Source organism: Sceloporus occidentalis, unplaced genomic scaffold, assembly GCF_023333645.1.
Source record: "Sceloporus occidentalis isolate IW3139 unplaced genomic scaffold, rSceOcc1.0.p SCAF_3, whole genome shotgun sequence".
Classification (NCBI taxonomy): Eukaryota; Metazoa; Chordata; class Lepidosauria; order Squamata; family Phrynosomatidae; genus Sceloporus; species Sceloporus occidentalis.
This window is the reverse complement of record NW_028316983.1, coordinates 64,828,165-64,846,743: the sequence shown is the minus strand read 5'-3', so window position 1 is coordinate 64,846,743 and position 18,579 is coordinate 64,828,165. Positions and strand designations below refer to the sequence as shown.

The 18,579-nt window shown below is 41.8% G+C and overlaps 1 protein-coding gene across 1 annotated transcript in view; it reads right to left on the bottom strand.

The window, feature by feature from the left end:
- Positions 1 to 4,519: 4,519 nt before the first annotated feature.
- BAK1 (BCL2 antagonist/killer 1) overlaps positions 4,520 to 18,579 on the bottom strand; it is a 40,664-nt gene continuing 26,604 nt past the window's right edge. Inside the window, exons 3-6 of the mRNA XM_089518608.1 lie at positions 11,208 to 11,343; positions 10,953 to 11,096; positions 7,276 to 7,456; positions 4,520 to 6,363 (exon numbers count right to left, since the gene is read on the bottom strand). Coding sequence (XP_089374734.1) covers positions 6,259 to 6,363; positions 7,276 to 7,456; positions 10,953 to 11,096; positions 11,208 to 11,343 — 566 coding nt within the window. The 3' untranslated portion in view covers positions 4,520 to 6,258. The remainder of the gene's footprint in view (positions 6,364 to 7,275; positions 7,457 to 10,952; positions 11,097 to 11,207; positions 11,344 to 18,579) is intronic.

Below are 18,579 nucleotides of genomic sequence, written 5' to 3'. Positions count from 1 at the left end.
TCTCTGTATGTAAAAATATATCTGAAGACTATTCACATTTCTTGCAACTGCCTTGGAATTAGGCAAAGAAGATAATGAATTAAAAAAAATGCTGCCTGATATTCAGATATATGAGGTACCTCTAAATCAAGTATGGGGAATGTGTGGCTTACCAGATGTTGTTGGGCTGCAGCCTCCATCAGCATTAGCCAGCACAGTCAAGCCACAGAGATGATGGGAGCTGCAATCCAAGAGCATCTGAAAATGTCTCCGGCCCTGATTTAAAATGTTGGCTTAGTTCCCTTTGAATACCTGAGGGGAAGGGGGTTGTTAAAAGCAGTGTATAATGCATAGCAAATAAATATAATGCAAAGCAACAACAACAAAAAAGGCAATCATAGCTACATTATGGCTTCAAGTATGTATGTGAAAACAAAACAGTAATTAAAAAAAGAAAGACTTTCTCAATATGGCTCAAGTGGTTCTGACTATTAGGTAGTCCTCATCTAGAACAACCTTCCCACCATCTTTTGTAGGTGACATTCCAAGTTCATCAGGAAAGTGTGTGCAATGCTCTGGAGTGGCAACAGCTCTTATGGCTCACACTGAGGGCTTAATGAATCCCTTTATTGATATTTAAAGCCTTTAAAATGGGAGAGGGGAGATACAGTGGTTAATTCACTGCTAGTCAGGGGAAAGTCAAATTATACTGATCAGCTTTCAGAAACCAGGTCTTTCCTCTTTTTAATTCTTCATAGGCAAAGTGATAAAAGCAGAGCTGGAATAAGTTATTTTTTAGACCATAGCTCTGTAAATCACACTGCCCATTCTGAAGGGGTCAGTTCTTCTTGAAGTTGTTATTTTCAAATGCTGGTAAATGGATTTTCTCAAACCAACATGTTGGCAAGGATCAAGCTCTGCTTCTACCCAGGAGATGAACCTGCCTTCCTGCCTCTTAAAGGTTCCCTACCCTTGCAACTAAAGAATGCACAGGTATCTGCAGTCAATGTTAGTAATTTAAAGCCAGCACAAGACCTTATGCCAAAAGGCAGTGGGACCATTTCTAAATTTATATTAATGAGCAACAAGAGATCATCCCTGTTCTCATCCCCAGCAACAGCAAGACTGGGAATGGGAAAACTCTTATCTTGATTTTAATCTACAGGGAAGGGGAGAGGATGAGTGCTTAATTGCCTGCACAAAGGCAACTAATTATCTGGGATTAATTCTGCAAACCTGAATACAAATGCTTATTTTATATATGTATATTTGTTGTGTTAGACAATAGGAGCTGCAAAGCATTGTACAAGCTGTTGTGAACTCTCCTCTCCTTCAAAATGAGGCATGGGTCTGCTTTCAAGAGATTATCTGGCATTTTCTGTGCAATTGCAGGCTTGTCTTTACAGTCTTCACCAACCTGGCAATCTCCAGATTGTTGGATAGTAACTCCCATCATCCCCAGACAGCATGCACATTGCTTAATGCATTTTGCCCACTCAAGACAAAACACTTTGCTGCTTGAGGCAGAACAGCAAATGGCTCCTTGAAGTCAATGTGCACAGCCATATTATTTTGATGCCCAAGGCAGAAAATCACACAAGTGCCTCTCCTTCCTAAAAGTAAAATATTTACTAATAAATAAAATTAATTAATCAGATGGTAATAAGCTAATAACTTGCTGCATTTTCATGACATTCCAAATCAGCTGCTCGAGGTGGCTGCTTTGTTCTGGTGAATCTTAGGAGGGTGGTTCTCTGAACTCTATACTTAGATGGGCTAGGATATGGCCTATACTGAAGCCAACCTGTCTCGATGCAGCAATGACCTGGGTGGGGGGAGTGCTTGGAAAAAATATTGCTGCTTAATATTAAAAAAAAGTCATCTTCTAGAGCAGTGGATCTCAGTGTTTGGCCTTCCAGCTGGTTTGGAACTGACAATACTCAGAATGCCTAAACGTTGGCTATATTGGCTGAAACTTCTGGGTGCTGAAGTTCAAAACGTCTGGAAGGTCATAATTTGAGAACTGCCAATTTAAAGTCCCACAAGCTTCACTGAAAGTACCAGCAGTTCTACCACCAAGGACAGAAAGCCCCAGAAATGGCATCCAGTGCAAGAGTTGAATTGCACACAGGAAAATCAAAAGGCGATTCCTGTTATGGCACCATCATCACAGCTGCTATTTTCTATGTGTTATTTTGTACCCTTGTCAGTGGCTGCTGCTACACAGCAAAATTAACACAGTTTGACACTGCTTTAACTGTCATGGCTCCATCCTATGGAATCCTGGATTTTTTACTTTGTTATGGCAGCAGAGCTCTCTGGCAGAGAAGGCTAAATATCTCACAAATCTACAAATCTGAGAATTCCATAGCATTGAGTCATGGCAGTTATAGCAATGTTGAACTGTATTAATTGCAGTATAGATACAGCTAGTGTGAGCCTTTTTCTGCCTCTCATACAAACCTTAAAGTTCTGAGGTAGGATGCCAGCATGGGGCAGCCAGTGGAGTGGTAGGGAAAGAGAAGAGACACGGGGAGAATGGGACCTGTCTTTCATCTCAAGTTTCTGGAGGGCTCAGAGAAGCCACAGAAGGAAGATCGATTCTGAGAGAAAGGTCCTAACCCACATCAGGACCGGGAAAGCAGAAAAAGACTATAAAAGAGGCTCCAAGACATTTACCACCAGCAGGAGAGCCCTGCTCTCCATTAGAAAACCAGCACAAAATTTGCCTTCTCCAGCACTGTGGGACTTCATAAAAGTTACAGATCTGCAGCTGTTTTTGCCCAGAGGACTACCATAGAGATGGACCTACTGCAAGGACAGAACAGAGATGAAGAACAGCATTATTCAGAAGTAAGTCCCATTGAGTTCAATGGGACTTACTAAGAGTGTGTGCTCAGATAAGAGGACAAAACAATTTTAGATCTTTAAGGGCATAAAAATGATAGTGTCAATCATGAACTAAATGAAAGACCAAGCTACCCTGAAAGAGGCAAGGACTATGGTGGGTTACAAACCGCCGCTTTGCAGCGGTCTCCCAGTGCTGCTGTTTGCTCCGCGAGGGAGTCGCAGCAGCCAAACCGTGCGACTCCCTCATGGAGCAAAAAAGGAGCTCCAAAATGGAGCTCCTTCTCACGGCGCGGCTATGACGCTGCGAAGCGCCGCTGGCGCACTCGCGGCGTCATAGCCACTGTGACACATGCGGAAGCACAGCGTCCGCTACGTAAAAATGGTGGTGGCCGTCTGGAATGGCCACCGTCATTTTTTACGTGGAGAGCGCGTATTAAGGTTAGGGAGGTGAGGAAGCACCGCACCTCCCTAACCCTAGTACGCGCTCTGCGCGTACTTTAATGGCGGTGTGTAACCCGCCTATGCTCCTCTTTATGTTAGAATCACAATGTGAAGTCTTTTTTTTTACTCTTGTTATGCAACAACAACAAACATATTATTTTCAAGCTCTGGGCTTTACTGTCTATAAAAACAAAAACAATCAATTTTTGAAATCTGAAAACAAGGTAAATATGCTCCCTGGAAAGAAAATGGGATTTAATTCAAAGTAATATTGTATAAAACTGGTATTAAATACACAAGAAACACATGACAATTCTTTTAACAGCAGAACCAAGTTTGAATATTGTTAGTTAAATCAATATTTTAAGAAAAGCAAATATTGTTGCCATATGCACTCAGATGTTTTAAGAATATGGAGTGAATTAAAAAAAAATTAAAATGTACAGAATATATAGGATTAGCTTTCAAGTCTTCCATTTAAAGAGCTTTAGGAAACAGAAAAAAGTTATCAAGAAATGATTAAGCAGATCTATTGACAAAGCTCTGTAAAGCAAGGAAAAAGAACCCACAGTTGTGTGTTCAAAATCTTGGCTTCACTGAAGTCAACAGTAGTTTCAGCCCAGATTTCAATGATGTGAAATCTAGCAGCAAGAAAAAATTATGCATAAAAGAAGTGCTGAGGGAAGGAATATGGCTATTTTTTTGTTTTTTTAAAGCCAAAGTAGACTTTAAAGAAAACCCTGTTTGAAAGAGAAGCTCCAGGTTTACAAACCTGTTAGCCTCAAGTGCTTGGGCTACTGTATTTCCATTAAAATGGTTGGAAAACAGGCAACAAGAACTTCAGGGCAGCATGATTCAGACAAAAGTAAGCATGTCTACAACATCAATTTCAGCTGAAAGAGTTCTGAATGTGTTCAACTTTCCCACTGAAATTCTTGGACTTGCAGCTTGATCGTCTTCACATTTACTCAGAAGCAAGAGGCAAACATTTCAACAAGGGAAACACGTTTTGTGGCTTTCAAATGTGCTCAATGTACCCAGTTTGTCCCCATGTTTTTCATCAGAAATTTTGATTCATGTTTTAGTTAGCAGGAAATCATTTTTTGTCTTTTCTTTGTGTAAGGCACATTTAAGTTTTGGTTAGTGCTTGTCAGGAGGGCAAAAAATCTGATGGAATATGGAAGGAGGCAGATTCCCCCCCCCCGCCCCGCCCCGCCCCGCCCCGCCCCGCCCCGGTTCTTAATTTTCCTTCACCAGTTCAAGAAATATCAACTCCCTCACCCACTCACCTGCCCCCTAGAAACCCTCTTCCTGTTCACAGAATAGTAATAAGGCTGCATGTAGAGAGGGAGGAATCAACTATGAATTCAATTGGAAGAGAAGTGAATCGAATTTGGCCCCTTTAGAAATGGCTTTCTCTTCATAATGATCAAGAGGGATCATTGCTAAGTAGCTGAAAACAAATGAGATGATGACAAAGCTCTGCAGAACTATCTCTCTGGCCTATGAAATAATTAGATGGATGGAGGAGAGTCCATATGTAAAGCATTGTAAGAAACCCCCCTGCTCCAAATCATTAGGTACATATTATTCAGGTACATACCCAGATATCAGAGCAGGGATAAGGAACTACAGTATGCCTTTACCCATCCACAAGGGTTTGGTTCCAGGCCCACCTGTGGATGAGAAAAAGCCATGCATGCTGAAGCCCCAGTTATAGTCAATGGACTGCAACGTATGTGTGGTTGTGCCAGCAGAGGCGCATGCAAATGCCACCACTGACAAGAGTGGGGTGAGGCGATTCAGGGATGCTCAAATCCACAGATGGCTAGTCTGCTGATATGGTGGGCTCACTGTACTTCCAGGTAGGGTTCAGAATCCCACCTAATGACACTCTGTGGGCTGGATGATGTCAGAGCAATGGCTTCACATGATTGAGTTCCCTGTCAAAGCATGAGCTGAAACATTTTTACACCCCACTTTGGCCAATAGCCCAGCTTCTCTTCAGCCACTCGTTCCCTGCAAGTAGTACTCTCAGCCAGGCTTGCAAGCACTCCCCAAGTCCTAATCAGGACTCAATTAGTGCTTGCAAGCAGCTTTACCTTCCCTGTGTTGGAAAGTCTGGGGAAGCAAAGTGCTCTCAGCTGGTGCTTTCAGGAGCTCTAGATGGCTCACAGGTGAGCTTCCCAGCCACCATATTAGGAGACAAGGCAACAGAGATGGCTCAAACTCAGTGCCAGCTGAAAGTGGGAAACTGAATCCTTTCCACCATATCTGGCTAGAGATTACAATGGGGGATTTCTTTCACTCTCATCTTTAGCCATGGGGGTGGTACAGACCAGGTTGGATTCCAACCCTTGACAGGAAGGATTAGGCTGTTGGCTACAGGTTTTCCCCATACACATTTGAGAGGGTGCTAATGACACACATGATTTTCAGATAAATCCACAGATGGATCTACATGATTAATAGCCACATGATTATTTCAATGCTGGAAAAGCTAATGGATATTAAAAAATTGATCCTAACATGTTCAAAGGGAGCAAGAAACAATATTGCATGAGGCTCACAAATCTGCTTTTCAAAGGTGAGGATTCAACTGACCCTGATAATGTTCTGTGGGGAGAAGGAAAGATTTGTTCTGCTTAAGAAACTTGTGGAGACACGCTCTACAAATGCTTTTTGCTTTTGCTTTCTCGCAAGACTGTGAAAACATTACCACCTTTTCGCCAAACCACCTCTGGCCTCTGACACCTGTCCTATGCTCACTTACACCCTTTCTTTTAATACTATACTTTGGATTCCCTGCTTTTGGAGTCTCCATGTGGATTATTAATAAACTGATGACATTCTGGAGCTGAAGCTGGTAAAGCACATCTGGATTCCTTTGGTCGTTTTTTTAAGAATCCTCCTCTCTTCCAAAACATCACCGTGGAGCAGTTAGTCCATGGCTGGCCTGCAGATGAGGCCTGCAACACTCCTTCCCTGTCACTGGCTGAAGAAGCGTCGCACCACAAACTGGCCAAGCAAGATCACCGCAGCCACTGTCACCACATACTTCCAGTACACATTGTTTAAGTCCAGTGCTGCCACCTAGGGGAGAAAGAAAGCACAGTCACCCATAAAGCTCCAAAGAAGCCACTCCAGGGCAATGGCAACCATCTCTCCCTCTCGCTCTCTCTTTTAGAGAAGGCTGGAATATTATTTTTTGGACTGTAATCCTGAGAACTCCCAGCCTGCATGGGCAATAATGAAGCTCATCCTGAACTATTTATAACAGGCAGTAGGGCAACTGCTACATGCAGATTAGTCTTCAATGGATATTGGAAGACCTCCCTCAGATTTTGATGGAGTCTTCTTCTTTGGAATTTTTTAAACAGAGGCTGATGGGGGTGCTTTGATTGTGTATTCCTGCATGGCAGTCAGTTGGAGTGGATGGCTCTTGAGGTCTCTTCCAACTTTATGATTCTATGAATGTTAAGAACCAACATGCTTGAACTTATGAAGCAAAGTAGTAATAAAACTTCCTGCCAGGGAAATGTACTGTCTTAGTACTCTAGCAAGAAAACGATGAAAATCATCCTCCTCATTACTATCCATCAGGATTTACACATCTTTCTATAATCCATACTCCAGTCAGTAATATCTGATGGACTATGAAACTCAGATGATGCCATCATCATCATCACCATTGGGATTGTGATGATGACATCCCACCCTATATCCAAAGATCTCAGAGCCTGGCACAATAAATTAAAAAAGAAACATTTTTAAAACAAGGTAAATCACGGAACACTTTCTAGCATTACCAGAAAAAAAGAATCCAACAAGATGGGTGACATCCTCTCCCACCTCCATTATGGGGCTGCGTTCCCTCATGTTCCTTACCCCCTACAAAGTTGGTCAAAAGAAATAAGGACTATGTGGGGTGACAGTGGTGGAAGCCCTGCACAAATAAATGTATAAAGGACACTCACTTGTCTGTGATGTCTCTGGTCTACTTACCCATCCTCCCTGCTGGGCAATCCATTGGGCAATGTGGTTACGAAGCACAAAATCAGCGATGTAGCGTGCGATTCTCCTCAGGAAGCCGGTCAGCCCATGCTGGTATACGTGTATTGCCATCCTGTAGCCAAAGCCCAGCAGTGCTATCACACGACCCCAGTTTATACCACTATCAAACAAACTGTGGAAGAAAGAGGATATTTGTATTTTTAAAAAGGCTACTTTTCTAGCTGGGCATTTGCTTTTTGCTGCCCAGTCACATTCTGCAGCACTAATCCCTGGTGAATGTGAGTGGAGCCAAGGCTCTTAAGCGGTCACGTAAGATACAGTCTCTCCATCATAGAACTTGTGGGAGAAAGATGTCACCTTGTCCCTCTACCACAACTTCTAGCACCTTGTCTAAAGTATTCCCTTTAGCTTATTTAGTTAGCAGAATGCACACCTGCTACTAAAATTTAAACTTCCCAGTCAAGATACTTTATAAAAGTTACAACATCTCTTTCCTGGATGGGAAGTTACAAGGGCTTAAGTGCTGCAGCTCCTCTACCAGTAAGACTTCAACCTGGCCTGTAAGTACAGTAGAAGCATAGCTCAGAAACAGCATGTGTAAGATTAAAAAGGAAGCAACTACCAGCCTGAAATGGAACAGTCCATTCTACTATCTCTCTCCCTCCAATTCTGCTGCATTCAGAGAGAATAGGACTACAGGTCAAATTATACTGCACTCACATCTAAAAGAAGAAAAAATAAAATAGGACAGATAATTCTGCTGTATAGCCAGAAGCCCACATTATATTCCTTTTTGCTCCTGTGCAAAAACAAGAATGAAACTGCTGCAATGATGTAAATCCCACCTTTAGTTGCACCCCAATGTGTCCTTTATTCCAGATGTACCGTTAACTTATAGCAGAGTAACCCACCAAGGAACTTGACTCTTTGGTTTCTTGTTAAATGCCAGCCATATGGTTGGGGGGGGGGGGGGTGAAGAGACAGGGTGAAAACAGTACTACATCCACTTATTTAAGGTGCTAGCAACCTAGTGTGTTTCTGTGATTTTTCAGCCAAAGTAGGGTGAGAGACAACTGCTACCTACACAAACATAAAACACACTTCCTCCTACACTATGCCTGCCCTAGATGGTCAATTTTCAGATAAACTCTTTTCTAGATACACATGCTTTGTTGTTTTTCTCTGTAGTGACACTAATCCTCAGAATGCTACTTCATTTTGTGCATGGCCAGAGAGGGTTAGCCAGACAGTTTAGCTCAGCATGATACATGTTCCTTCCTGTAATTTTAATGTTCTGTTGAATTTTAAATCCTTTTCTTGAATTAGTGTCTATCTCTGCAGCAAGACCATTTGGCTGATTTGTTTTTTTTAAAACAGCCAAATGTTACAAGTTAGCATTTTAACAGGCCAACAGGAGTAACCCAATGGTATGCAAATTATTGTGTTAACTAACCTTGGAGTACTATTGTAGGGAGCTGAGCAAGCATAGTAAGGATTGGAGAGACTTCACATATACTACCACATTGAAAAGAAGGAAAAAGGGAAAGTAAAAGCACTGTAAGAAAATTTACCTGATTGCAGTACACTGACCACCACAGTGTACTGGTGGTACAGGTGGTAAAACAGCAAGAACAATGCCATTTGGCTTGCCAAGGTGGGGAGAGCAGAAAGAGAGGACAGAAGAGACAGTTAAACAACATTAATAGAGAGCAGGCAGTGGATATGTGGCCACTGACATAAGGGTGTCCATGTACTGTGTTGTTGTTGTTGTTTTTTTGGTAGAAAGAAAAACTGTGAAAGGTAACACATGGTCAAAACCCTCCTAGCAATTACCCCAGTGGAAACGCTTAGGCTTTCTCAAAGCCAATTCATTTAATTAATGCCATCAGTATAATGTCTGGTTTTATGGTGCTGGATTAGAGCTGGTCTATATAGTCCTGTATCTTCTTTCCCACAGTGGAGAACTCAAAGCCTCTAAACATGAGTGCAACAGTGTCCTCTCATTCATACCCCCCTTGCTACCTCTGATCCTAGAGGCAGCATGTAGTCATTTTTAACAATTAGCAGCCAAAAATAATACAATAATTGGTAGATAATAAGTAATGTTGCTTCTGTATGTGTTGTGAACCCACTTTTAGTACAGTAATTTGCAGAAAACAGATACGTAAAGCGGCATGAGTTGATCTGATCCAGAAGAACTGTTTTAATTTTCAACAGCTTTTTAGAGGGATCTCTATCTCTCTTTGTGTGTGTGTGTGTTTTAACCATAAGGAAAATGCATGTCCATTCATACTGGTCATAAGCAGATAAGGCAGATGTGCCATGAGCCTATTCAGACCTGCTCTCATGTAAATTAAGACAACCTTTTAAAACTACAAAAAGGCACATACAACATTTTGAAAGCAAGAATAATATGAATAAGAACACCAATATATGGAGTTTAATTCTGGCACCAGTGTGGTGGCCAGCTTCAGTCAATTTGGCAAAATTTCTAGGAGTATCTAATAAAACAAAAACAGTTATACACTGGCTTATTAAGTTTCTGAGGAAGGAAAAAATAAGAAACTGCAGCCTAGATTCACCAAAAAACAAACAAACAACCCCCCCCCACCCAAGTATGGGATTAAGCAGATGGACAGGAAAAAGCAGCCCAAAGCTGCGTTGTCCTAGAGAGGGGCGAGACCCCACTGACTGTACCGTCTGCTCCCAAGGTGGCCAGAGTGCACATGTCATGACCACACAGCACGGCATCAAGCTGTGCCACTGATTAAATTTTTAAAACTTCCCCCCACCATCCATTGTGCATCATCGCAGAATCAAACTGCTAGTGACTGCCATCCCCTTGGATGGCTGTCCCTCTGAACCTCCACACAGTTGCATGTGCGACCCGCCACAGGGAAAAGGCATCATAGCAGAGCTGTGTCCATTAAGACACTAGCAAGGAACAATCATGCCCTCACTTCAACCCATGCTCCCTCTTCAACTGTCTGGTTTGTGTATGTTGTAATGACATCCACTGGAGGTGTCACACTTTCATGTCTTTTCACTGCCACCCCCGATGCTTGGGTATGGCAGCTCTGTCCTTTTTAAATGCGCATCTGAATTGGTGTGTTTATACATATGGGGGGAGGCTAGAGCGCTCCTTTAGAACTGCTCTGGCACTGATGGGTTTATATGCAAGTTCAAAGGTGCGCACTTTCCAGGATAGTGCTGCTTCTTTCAGCTTCTTTTTAGTCTGGCTTTTCCCCCCTTAAAGTGGGTGCAGTGTGGTTTCCAGCCACTTTGGGGGCATGTGTAATCTAAACACATGCCCCAAAAGTAGCCTGAAATCACTTCTTTTGGCCCATCTGTTTTAGGCCCAAGTCAATAAAAACTTTGTAATGATGGATGATTGAGTAAATTGCTTGCACGTTTAACTTTCATCTACTTTGTTCTTATCTAACAGGGTTAGAGAACATATGCCCCCCCCCCCCCGATGTTTCTGAACTCTAACTCCCATCATCCTCAGCCATCATGATGACTATTCAGGGACAATGAGAGTTGGAGTCTAACAACATCCAGAGGTCACTGAAGACTATACTCAAGATTTTGTCATGCTCAAGAAGAACTGTTCAGCCTCCCACATACCTTTTTGGGAAGGAAAGAGGAGGCTGGGTGTCCTGACCTACCTGGTGGCTATTCTAGTGAAGTATTCATAGGCATTGTCCCTTGTTGGCTGCAGTGACTTCAACATATCTGAGAACTCCTTGTCGTAGCGGGCATTGATGTCATCGCCAATAAGGGCCAGGCGCCTGCCCACCTGGCAATTTGTGCTGCCAGAGAGAGAAAGGCAACAGTTAGGATACAAGTGTGAAGGTAAGAGAGGCATATAACCTTGGCTTAGATCCAGAGATGACACAAGGTTAACATCTTTGCCAGCCTACCTATTTGGCTCCTGCTGGATTGCAGCTATTTCTGGGTCGTGTGGCACATCTCCTTCAGTCTGCTCCTGCTCCTGCTGATACCGGTAGAAAGCATAGCTCCGGAAGACCTCTTCGGTCTGCTGAGCCACCTGGTCTTCTGCAGAAGGGATGCAATAGGGAGCATCAGAAATCAGGCAACAACTTCTATTATAAAGGGCATCCAGACTTAGAATATGTATGTAGCTTCAGATGTTGCTAGATCTTGTTGGACTGCAGCTCCCACGAGTCCACCATCAATGGTGAAAAATGTTGGGGGCTGGTAGCTCAACAACATCTGGAAGAACTCATGCTGGAGGGCAACCCCAATCTAAAGAGCTGCTTTGGTTCACATGAATCTGACCATCAACAAAGATATGTTTCAGAGACTGCTTTGGGTTTTTTCCAATCTCAAGTTTAGGCAGGCAGCTACTGGAGAGATCTTCCCAAAACTATGTAGCTTCCTACCAAAATATGAATACTTGGCCCTTTGCTATCTTAACAGGCAAAAGCTGCTATGTTCTTTCATGCCTTTAGTGGCCCTTAGGAATATCTAAAATTTGCTGTTTAATACATACTTAACTCACAGCTTCACTGTTTTTGTCTGCTGCCTTCATTGTTATTTCAATAGCGTTTTTTAATTGTTATTTGTAAGGCACCTTGAGGTAAACTGGTAAAAAGACAGGAAATAAATATTGTAATTAAATTGGCATTTAGTGCTGATGCTCTACCTTCTGAGGTTAAAGATGAAATGAGGGAAATACCATTGCAAGGAGGGAAATATCATTGTGGTGGGAGAAGATTATGACCAACACAGAACAATTCTTATGCAACCCAATAAAATAAAGACAGAGGGCAATGTGATCCCCTGCCCCAGACCCGGTATACTGAAAAGCTCAGAAAGGAACTAAACATTCAAAGATACCAACATATTCTATAAAGATGTGTTTCTTAACCTGTGGTATATGTATTTCAACTTTTAAAAAATCTTTTTTATAAATTAATCTTTTTAAAAATTAAATTCTGGATGCATTCACACTGTAGAAATAATGCTGTTTAACACCACTTTAACTGCCATGGCTCCAACGTACAGAATCCTGGGACTTGTAATTTTGTGAGGCATCAGCACTTGAGCTACAGTACTGAAAGCAGTGTCAAACTGCATTATTTCTACAGTGTAGATGCATCCATAAAAATACAACCACATAAACTTTTAAAACATAAATCAGAAAACAATATGCATAACAAGAGAACAAAAACCCCAGCTAAGTAACTAAACAAAAGCAAGCAATGCTAACACTACTGACTTCCCACCCCCACACTGATGATTATATTCCACTATTACTAAATTCTTTTTATATTATGTAATATTCATGCTTCTACTACATATAAACTTTGTAAACTTTAATTTACAAAGCCTAAAACTGATGTACAGCCCCAAAGTAATAAACAATTCCCAATCTCTCTTAAAATTGTTCAACATTGTCAATTTATCATTTTCAGCAAGTTCAATTTTCTTCATCAGCCAGTTTTGTTTTGTTTTGTTGGGAAAATGTCGTTTCCCCATCTTTTAGTATACACAGTTCTAGCCACAGTAATCATATATTATAAAGTAATTCCAAGTTTCATATCAATTTGTTTGTTTAACATTCCCAGAAAGCAAGCCTTTAGTTTCAATTGTGTTTTAACTATAAAACTATGGACACAGAAATGGTCTACATGAGACACAAGTATTTTAGTCTCAGCAATAAACATAATATCCAGTAATAAGATGGCAATATTTAATTTAGTTTCTTTGTATTTTAGTTCTTGTAGCAGTAAAATTTATGGTCAACACAAATTGTAAAACTGAATACATGAATTATATTACAATTTCCCACTACAAATGGAATAAATATTTTTGTTTGTGTTTATTCCCAAGAACATTACTGCAATTTTTATGTTCCTAAAACATGCTGCAAACAATACATATAATAACAGAATGTGTGTAAACTTATTACAGTTATTGGAAAAAGTAATATTTTTGTTTCTATAATGGTAGAACATAGGTTCTTTGGCCGAGTTAGACTTAAAAGATATGAAAGATTGAGAACCACTGTCATAAAGGACTAGGTTAGATATAATGTTAACTGTGACAAGGTAAATTTCCCGAGAAATGTAACAACAAACAAACAACAACAGGTTTGGACTATGTGAAGTCTCTCCTTTCTACATCCAGCAGGAATTCTGTCCATGCCACCTGCTTTTCTAGAAAGTATCAACACCAATGAACCCAAGTAAAATGATGCACACTGATTTCTTTGTCTTTGCAATCTGATAGACAAAACTAGGAGAATATTTTAGTAGTGATAGTTTATTATGCTCAGGGCTATCCACTGTTGATTAGAAAAGAAACAAACATGGTAAAGAAAATAAATTTGAGACAAATTTGCTTCAAGGAGGCAGGGTGGTTTTAATTGGCAGCAGGTCCAAATCTTTTCTTTGTTTTCATCCCCTGGTGTGTGTATGTGTGATACTTCTCCTACAACTGGTTCCTGCCTCAAGTGTCATATCAACTGACCCTGAATCTAAACTGAGTGATGAGACAAAAGGTTGGGGGGGGGGGAACCCCCAAGAGACTAGATTGGAAGAAAGCTTTAGTATGGTGTTCCATCTTTCATGATGTGCAACAATCTGGTTTTACTCCAAGAAAGAAATGATGTTGCGTGCCAGAACAAGAGAGAGAATTCATCAGGGTCATACATGTAAATTTATATAGTGAGAAACATGTGGCCCTTCCAATGTTGCTAGTCTAACTCCTAGCATCTCTGACTGCTGACCATGCAGGTCTGATGGGAGCTGTAGTTGAGCAACATTTGAAGGACCACAGTATCTCATCTTTGTTTTGTGGGATTATTCCTCTTCTTTTTGTATCACAGCCAAAACCAGTGGACAGCTGGATCTGGAAACCAAGTGTAAAAAACACTTTTTTAAAAGAGGCAGAGAAGGGGAGCCTGACCAATCCTATCATCATGGAGCATTTTCAGGCTACAGATGTTCAGGGACAACAGCAACAGTTCCCACTAGCCTTCCGCTTCTGTTTTAAGACAGAATGACATAAGATGATGCACAGGCTGCACTGAACCCCCTAAACTGGAAATCCCATTGACTGCTGTAGTAAAGCTTCCTTGCTCAGCTCACTTTTATATGTGGAATTAGGAGTGGTGAGTATTTTGTACTTTGCTTCAGGCAACAAAACCCCTTAGGCCAGCCTTGAAGAGAGTACAATTTATGAGAAAAAGGTGTTGCTTCTGCTGCTGGTAAGGGGATCAGTTCTTTCCCAGCATGCTGCCTTCCAACTGCTCCCCTCCACGACCATGGCTCCTCTCCCACCAGAAGGCCAGCACTGTGCCTGGGAATGCTGTGTGAGAAGAACAAACAAGTGAAGGAAGAGAGAAGAGAAGGGCAGGCAGTGAAGCAGGACCGTAACCTTTCCTGATCTGGAATTTCTTCCTTCTAGTCTGGGCCTCGCCTGCCAGTTGTTTTTAGGTGCTTTGATCTGGGCTTACTACCAGAGGATTAATTTGGCTTCTGCTGCAGAAGACAAGGCTACACTGCAGAAGACAAGGCTTGAGTAAATAAGGCTGCCTGTGCCAAAGGCATCAGACAAGCAAAGTCAATTGTAGACACTGCAGGGCAGGATGGATTTTTGTTGTTTTTTGTTTTGCTTTCCTTCCAATTTCCTCAATTTTTTACTTCTGCAGCACATGCGCACACACTGACACACAGCTTTGCCAAATTTATATTTACTACCCTACTCTCAGAAAGCCAGTGTGGTGTAGTGGTTTCAGTGTTGGACAGTGTTGGGAGTCCTGGGTTTCAATTTCCATGCTTTGAATCGGCCACGGAAACCTACTGAAGTCACACTCTCTCAGCCTTAGAGGAAGGCAAGGACAAGCCCCTTCTGATAAGATTCTATGAGGAAACCCCAGCCTTAGGGTTGCCATAAATCAGAAATGCCTTGAAGGCACAACAACAATAACAGCAAATAGCTTTCATTTCAGTTAGGTTTGTCAAGGAAACCAGTGCTCTGCATCCGGCATCAAGGCCAGAACTTGGAAAAGTTACTTTTAACACTACAGCTTTCAGAAACTAGCCGTACTCTCTGGGAATTCTGGGAACTGTAGTCAAAGAGGCAACTTTTCCAAGCTCTGATCATGATAGAATAGTGAGATATTTCCTTGATTTACTCAGCTGCACCATGTGGACATATAAGAGTAAGAAGGAGTATCACTTCTGGCTGCACTATAAGGTGAAAGGCAGTGAACAGTGCTGGGAATGGGGGAACTAGGAATAAACTCCACCTGAGCCACAAAGCTTACTTGCTGACCATCAGCTACTCATTCTCTCTCAGCCTAGCCTATTCCACAGGGCTGTTATCGGGATAAAATGTGTGCATGGTAGCCCTCAGAGCTCCCTGGAGGAAGAGTACGACAAAACCATGCTACAATAATGAAGCGTATCTTCACTGAAATATAAAAACAAGGTTAAGGGAAGTAATTGTTGCTGTGGGAGCCTTCAAGTCATTTCCAGCCCATAGCAACTCTAAGGCAACCCTAAGGCAACCCTAGCACAGGGTTTTTTGGGGTTAAGCGTGTGAGACTCACCCAAGGTCACCCACTGGGCTTCCATGGCCGAGTGGGGAATCAAATCCTGATCTCCAGAGTTCAAGTCCTATGCTCAGACCACTACACCATGCTGGCTCTCAAGGGAAGTAATAGTCCCACTATATTCTGTGCTGGCCAGGCCTCATCTGGAATAGTGAGGCCATTACTACAAAAGCCTTCCTTGGATCCTAACATTCTGGAGAATGTTATTGGGTAATTTCTAACTTCCTCTTTTGGGAAAAGGTTCTGGAGTGTTTGGTGGCTTTCTAATGCTAGGGGTTTCTGGATTAGATGGATTATCTAGATCCATTTCAGTTTGGCTTCAGGCATGATTATGGGACATAATCCTTTCCGTCTGATTCCAAGGAAGCCGTCTTAGTACTGAACCAATGTCTGTTGTAAGTAATGGATTGGAAAAGGGAAAACAAATAGAAGTTTAATCCAGATATGTGAGAAGATACTCCTTGTCAGTCAAAAGGCAGATGAGAAAATAGGGACTCTGCCTGTGCCGTGTTACACTTCCCCTGAAATCTAAGGCTGGCAGCTTTGGTGTTTTCCTGCACTCAACTCTGAGGCCGGAGGCCCTGGTTTCAGCCAGGAGTGCATTTTCACCAGTTGTGCCTATTCCTTGAGATGTTAAGATCTGGCCACAGTGAAACAAGTCTTGACTGCATCCTGCTTGGATTTCTGTAACACACTTCACGTGTGGTTGTTTTTGGAAACTTCAGCAAGTTTGAAATGCTGCAGCCAGAATGCTGATTTTCCAACTGGGGCTACTTGTGTATATGTGACTTCAGGTTGCCTGTCGACTTATAGTGACCCTATGCATTTAATAGGGTTTTCTTAGGCAAGGAATAATCAGGGGAGATCTTGCCAGTTCCTTCCTCAGAAATATTGCCTGCAGCACCTGGTATTCATTGGTAGTCGTCTCCCATTCAAATACTAACCAGGACTAAACCTGCTTAGTTCACAAGATCAGACAGGATCTGTCTCCTTTAGGGTATTTACAACCAGGGATGTTACAGAGATCTTATATTATTGTTGTATGCTTTCAAATCATTTGTGACTTATGGCGACCCTAAGGCGAGAGGGGGTATCTCTCCTTTCACCATCAGCTCCTTTTTGTTTAAGGAGGCTTTTGATATGTAAGCAAGGAGGGTTTTTTATTGGTATGTATGTGTGTTTATTTATTACTTCTATATGTCTTTTAAATACTTTTATACTGTTTGATGTGAAGAGTTTTAATTGTTTTAACTTTTTTTTTTACTGTTAAGTGGTTTTAATTTATTCTCCTTTGGGTTCCCCTTGGGTCCTAATCTGGGAGATAGGTGACATACAAATGAATTAATAAATACATAGTGCTTTAAATTCTATGGGCACCTCATTTTAAGGAGGATATAGACACTGGAACAGAGAAGGGCAATGAAGATGATAGGAGGCACAGAGAACAAAATATATCAGGAAAAGTTTAAGGAGCTGAGAATGTTCCACTTGATGAAGCCAAAACTGAGGGGTGGCATGACTATACTCTTTAAATTCTTCAAGGGCGGTCACAGTGAGGAGGGTGCAGGCTCGTTCTCAGCTGCTCCATAGGGCAGAATCAGGTCTAATGATTTTAAATTACAAGAGGACAGATTTTGATTGAACATGGGAAGGAAGTTCTTAACTGTTAAGAGCAGTTCAGCAGTGGAATGAACTGCCTGGAGAAGAGGTGGGGTCTCCTTCTCCAGACATCTTCATAAAGAGGCTGTACAGCTACCTGCTGAAGATGCTCCAGCTGGGGATCCTGTGCTGAGTGGGGGGTTCAACTCAAAAAGAGCCATGGGGCCCCTTCCAACTTTATGATTCCATCTGAAATCCATTAAAGAATGGTAGGCATATCTGAATGAAATAGGCTTGAGTGCAAAATAATTAGCAGCTTCCAGAAAAGTTGGAAGTTTAGAAAAGTTGTTCTCAAACTCTGGTCCTCCAGATGTTTTGGATTTCATCTCCAAGAAACTCCAGCCAGCTTTGGCAATAGTCAGGGATTATGGGCTCTAAAGTCAAAAACATCTGGAAGACTGATGTTTAAGAACCATTTTCCTGGAAGGTGGGGGGGGAGACCCACTGTGGCTAAGAAAGGAAATCTAGAGCTTCTGAAAAGACACAGAGAATGTGGGAAAGCAAAGGAGTTGGAGGGCTTTTCCAAGTGATCCATGAGAGTGGAAGTGGCAGGTAAATAGACTCAATTTAGCAGTTAAGCATGGAACTGAATGATGTCAGTTAACCAATATCACCTGTGGTGTCTTGGGGGATGTGCAACAGTTCTTTGTTTCTACACTGTTATGTATATACAGTATAGACACCCTGATGATACAAGAGCTGTTTAGATTCAGAAGAAAATTTCCTTCACAGTGCCCTTCCTAAACCTGCGCCCACATGTAAGCAACCTAGGGAGATAAAATTATATATTGCTTCTGTAACCTTTCACATGTCACTTAAATCCACCTGCACCATTGCCTCCTACACTGCAAACCAGATTTGCTGAACTAGGGCCAGGAAGTGTATTCCTCACATTTTAAAAGCTTGCATGGTTTATATTAAACTATATGTCAGATAAAAGATTACAGTAGTTGCTTCTTACCAAATGCATTTACCAAAGCAGTTCTTGTCAAGCCTCCTCCAAGACATCCACCCCCACAACCACAGCTAAAAAAATGACCATACAAGAA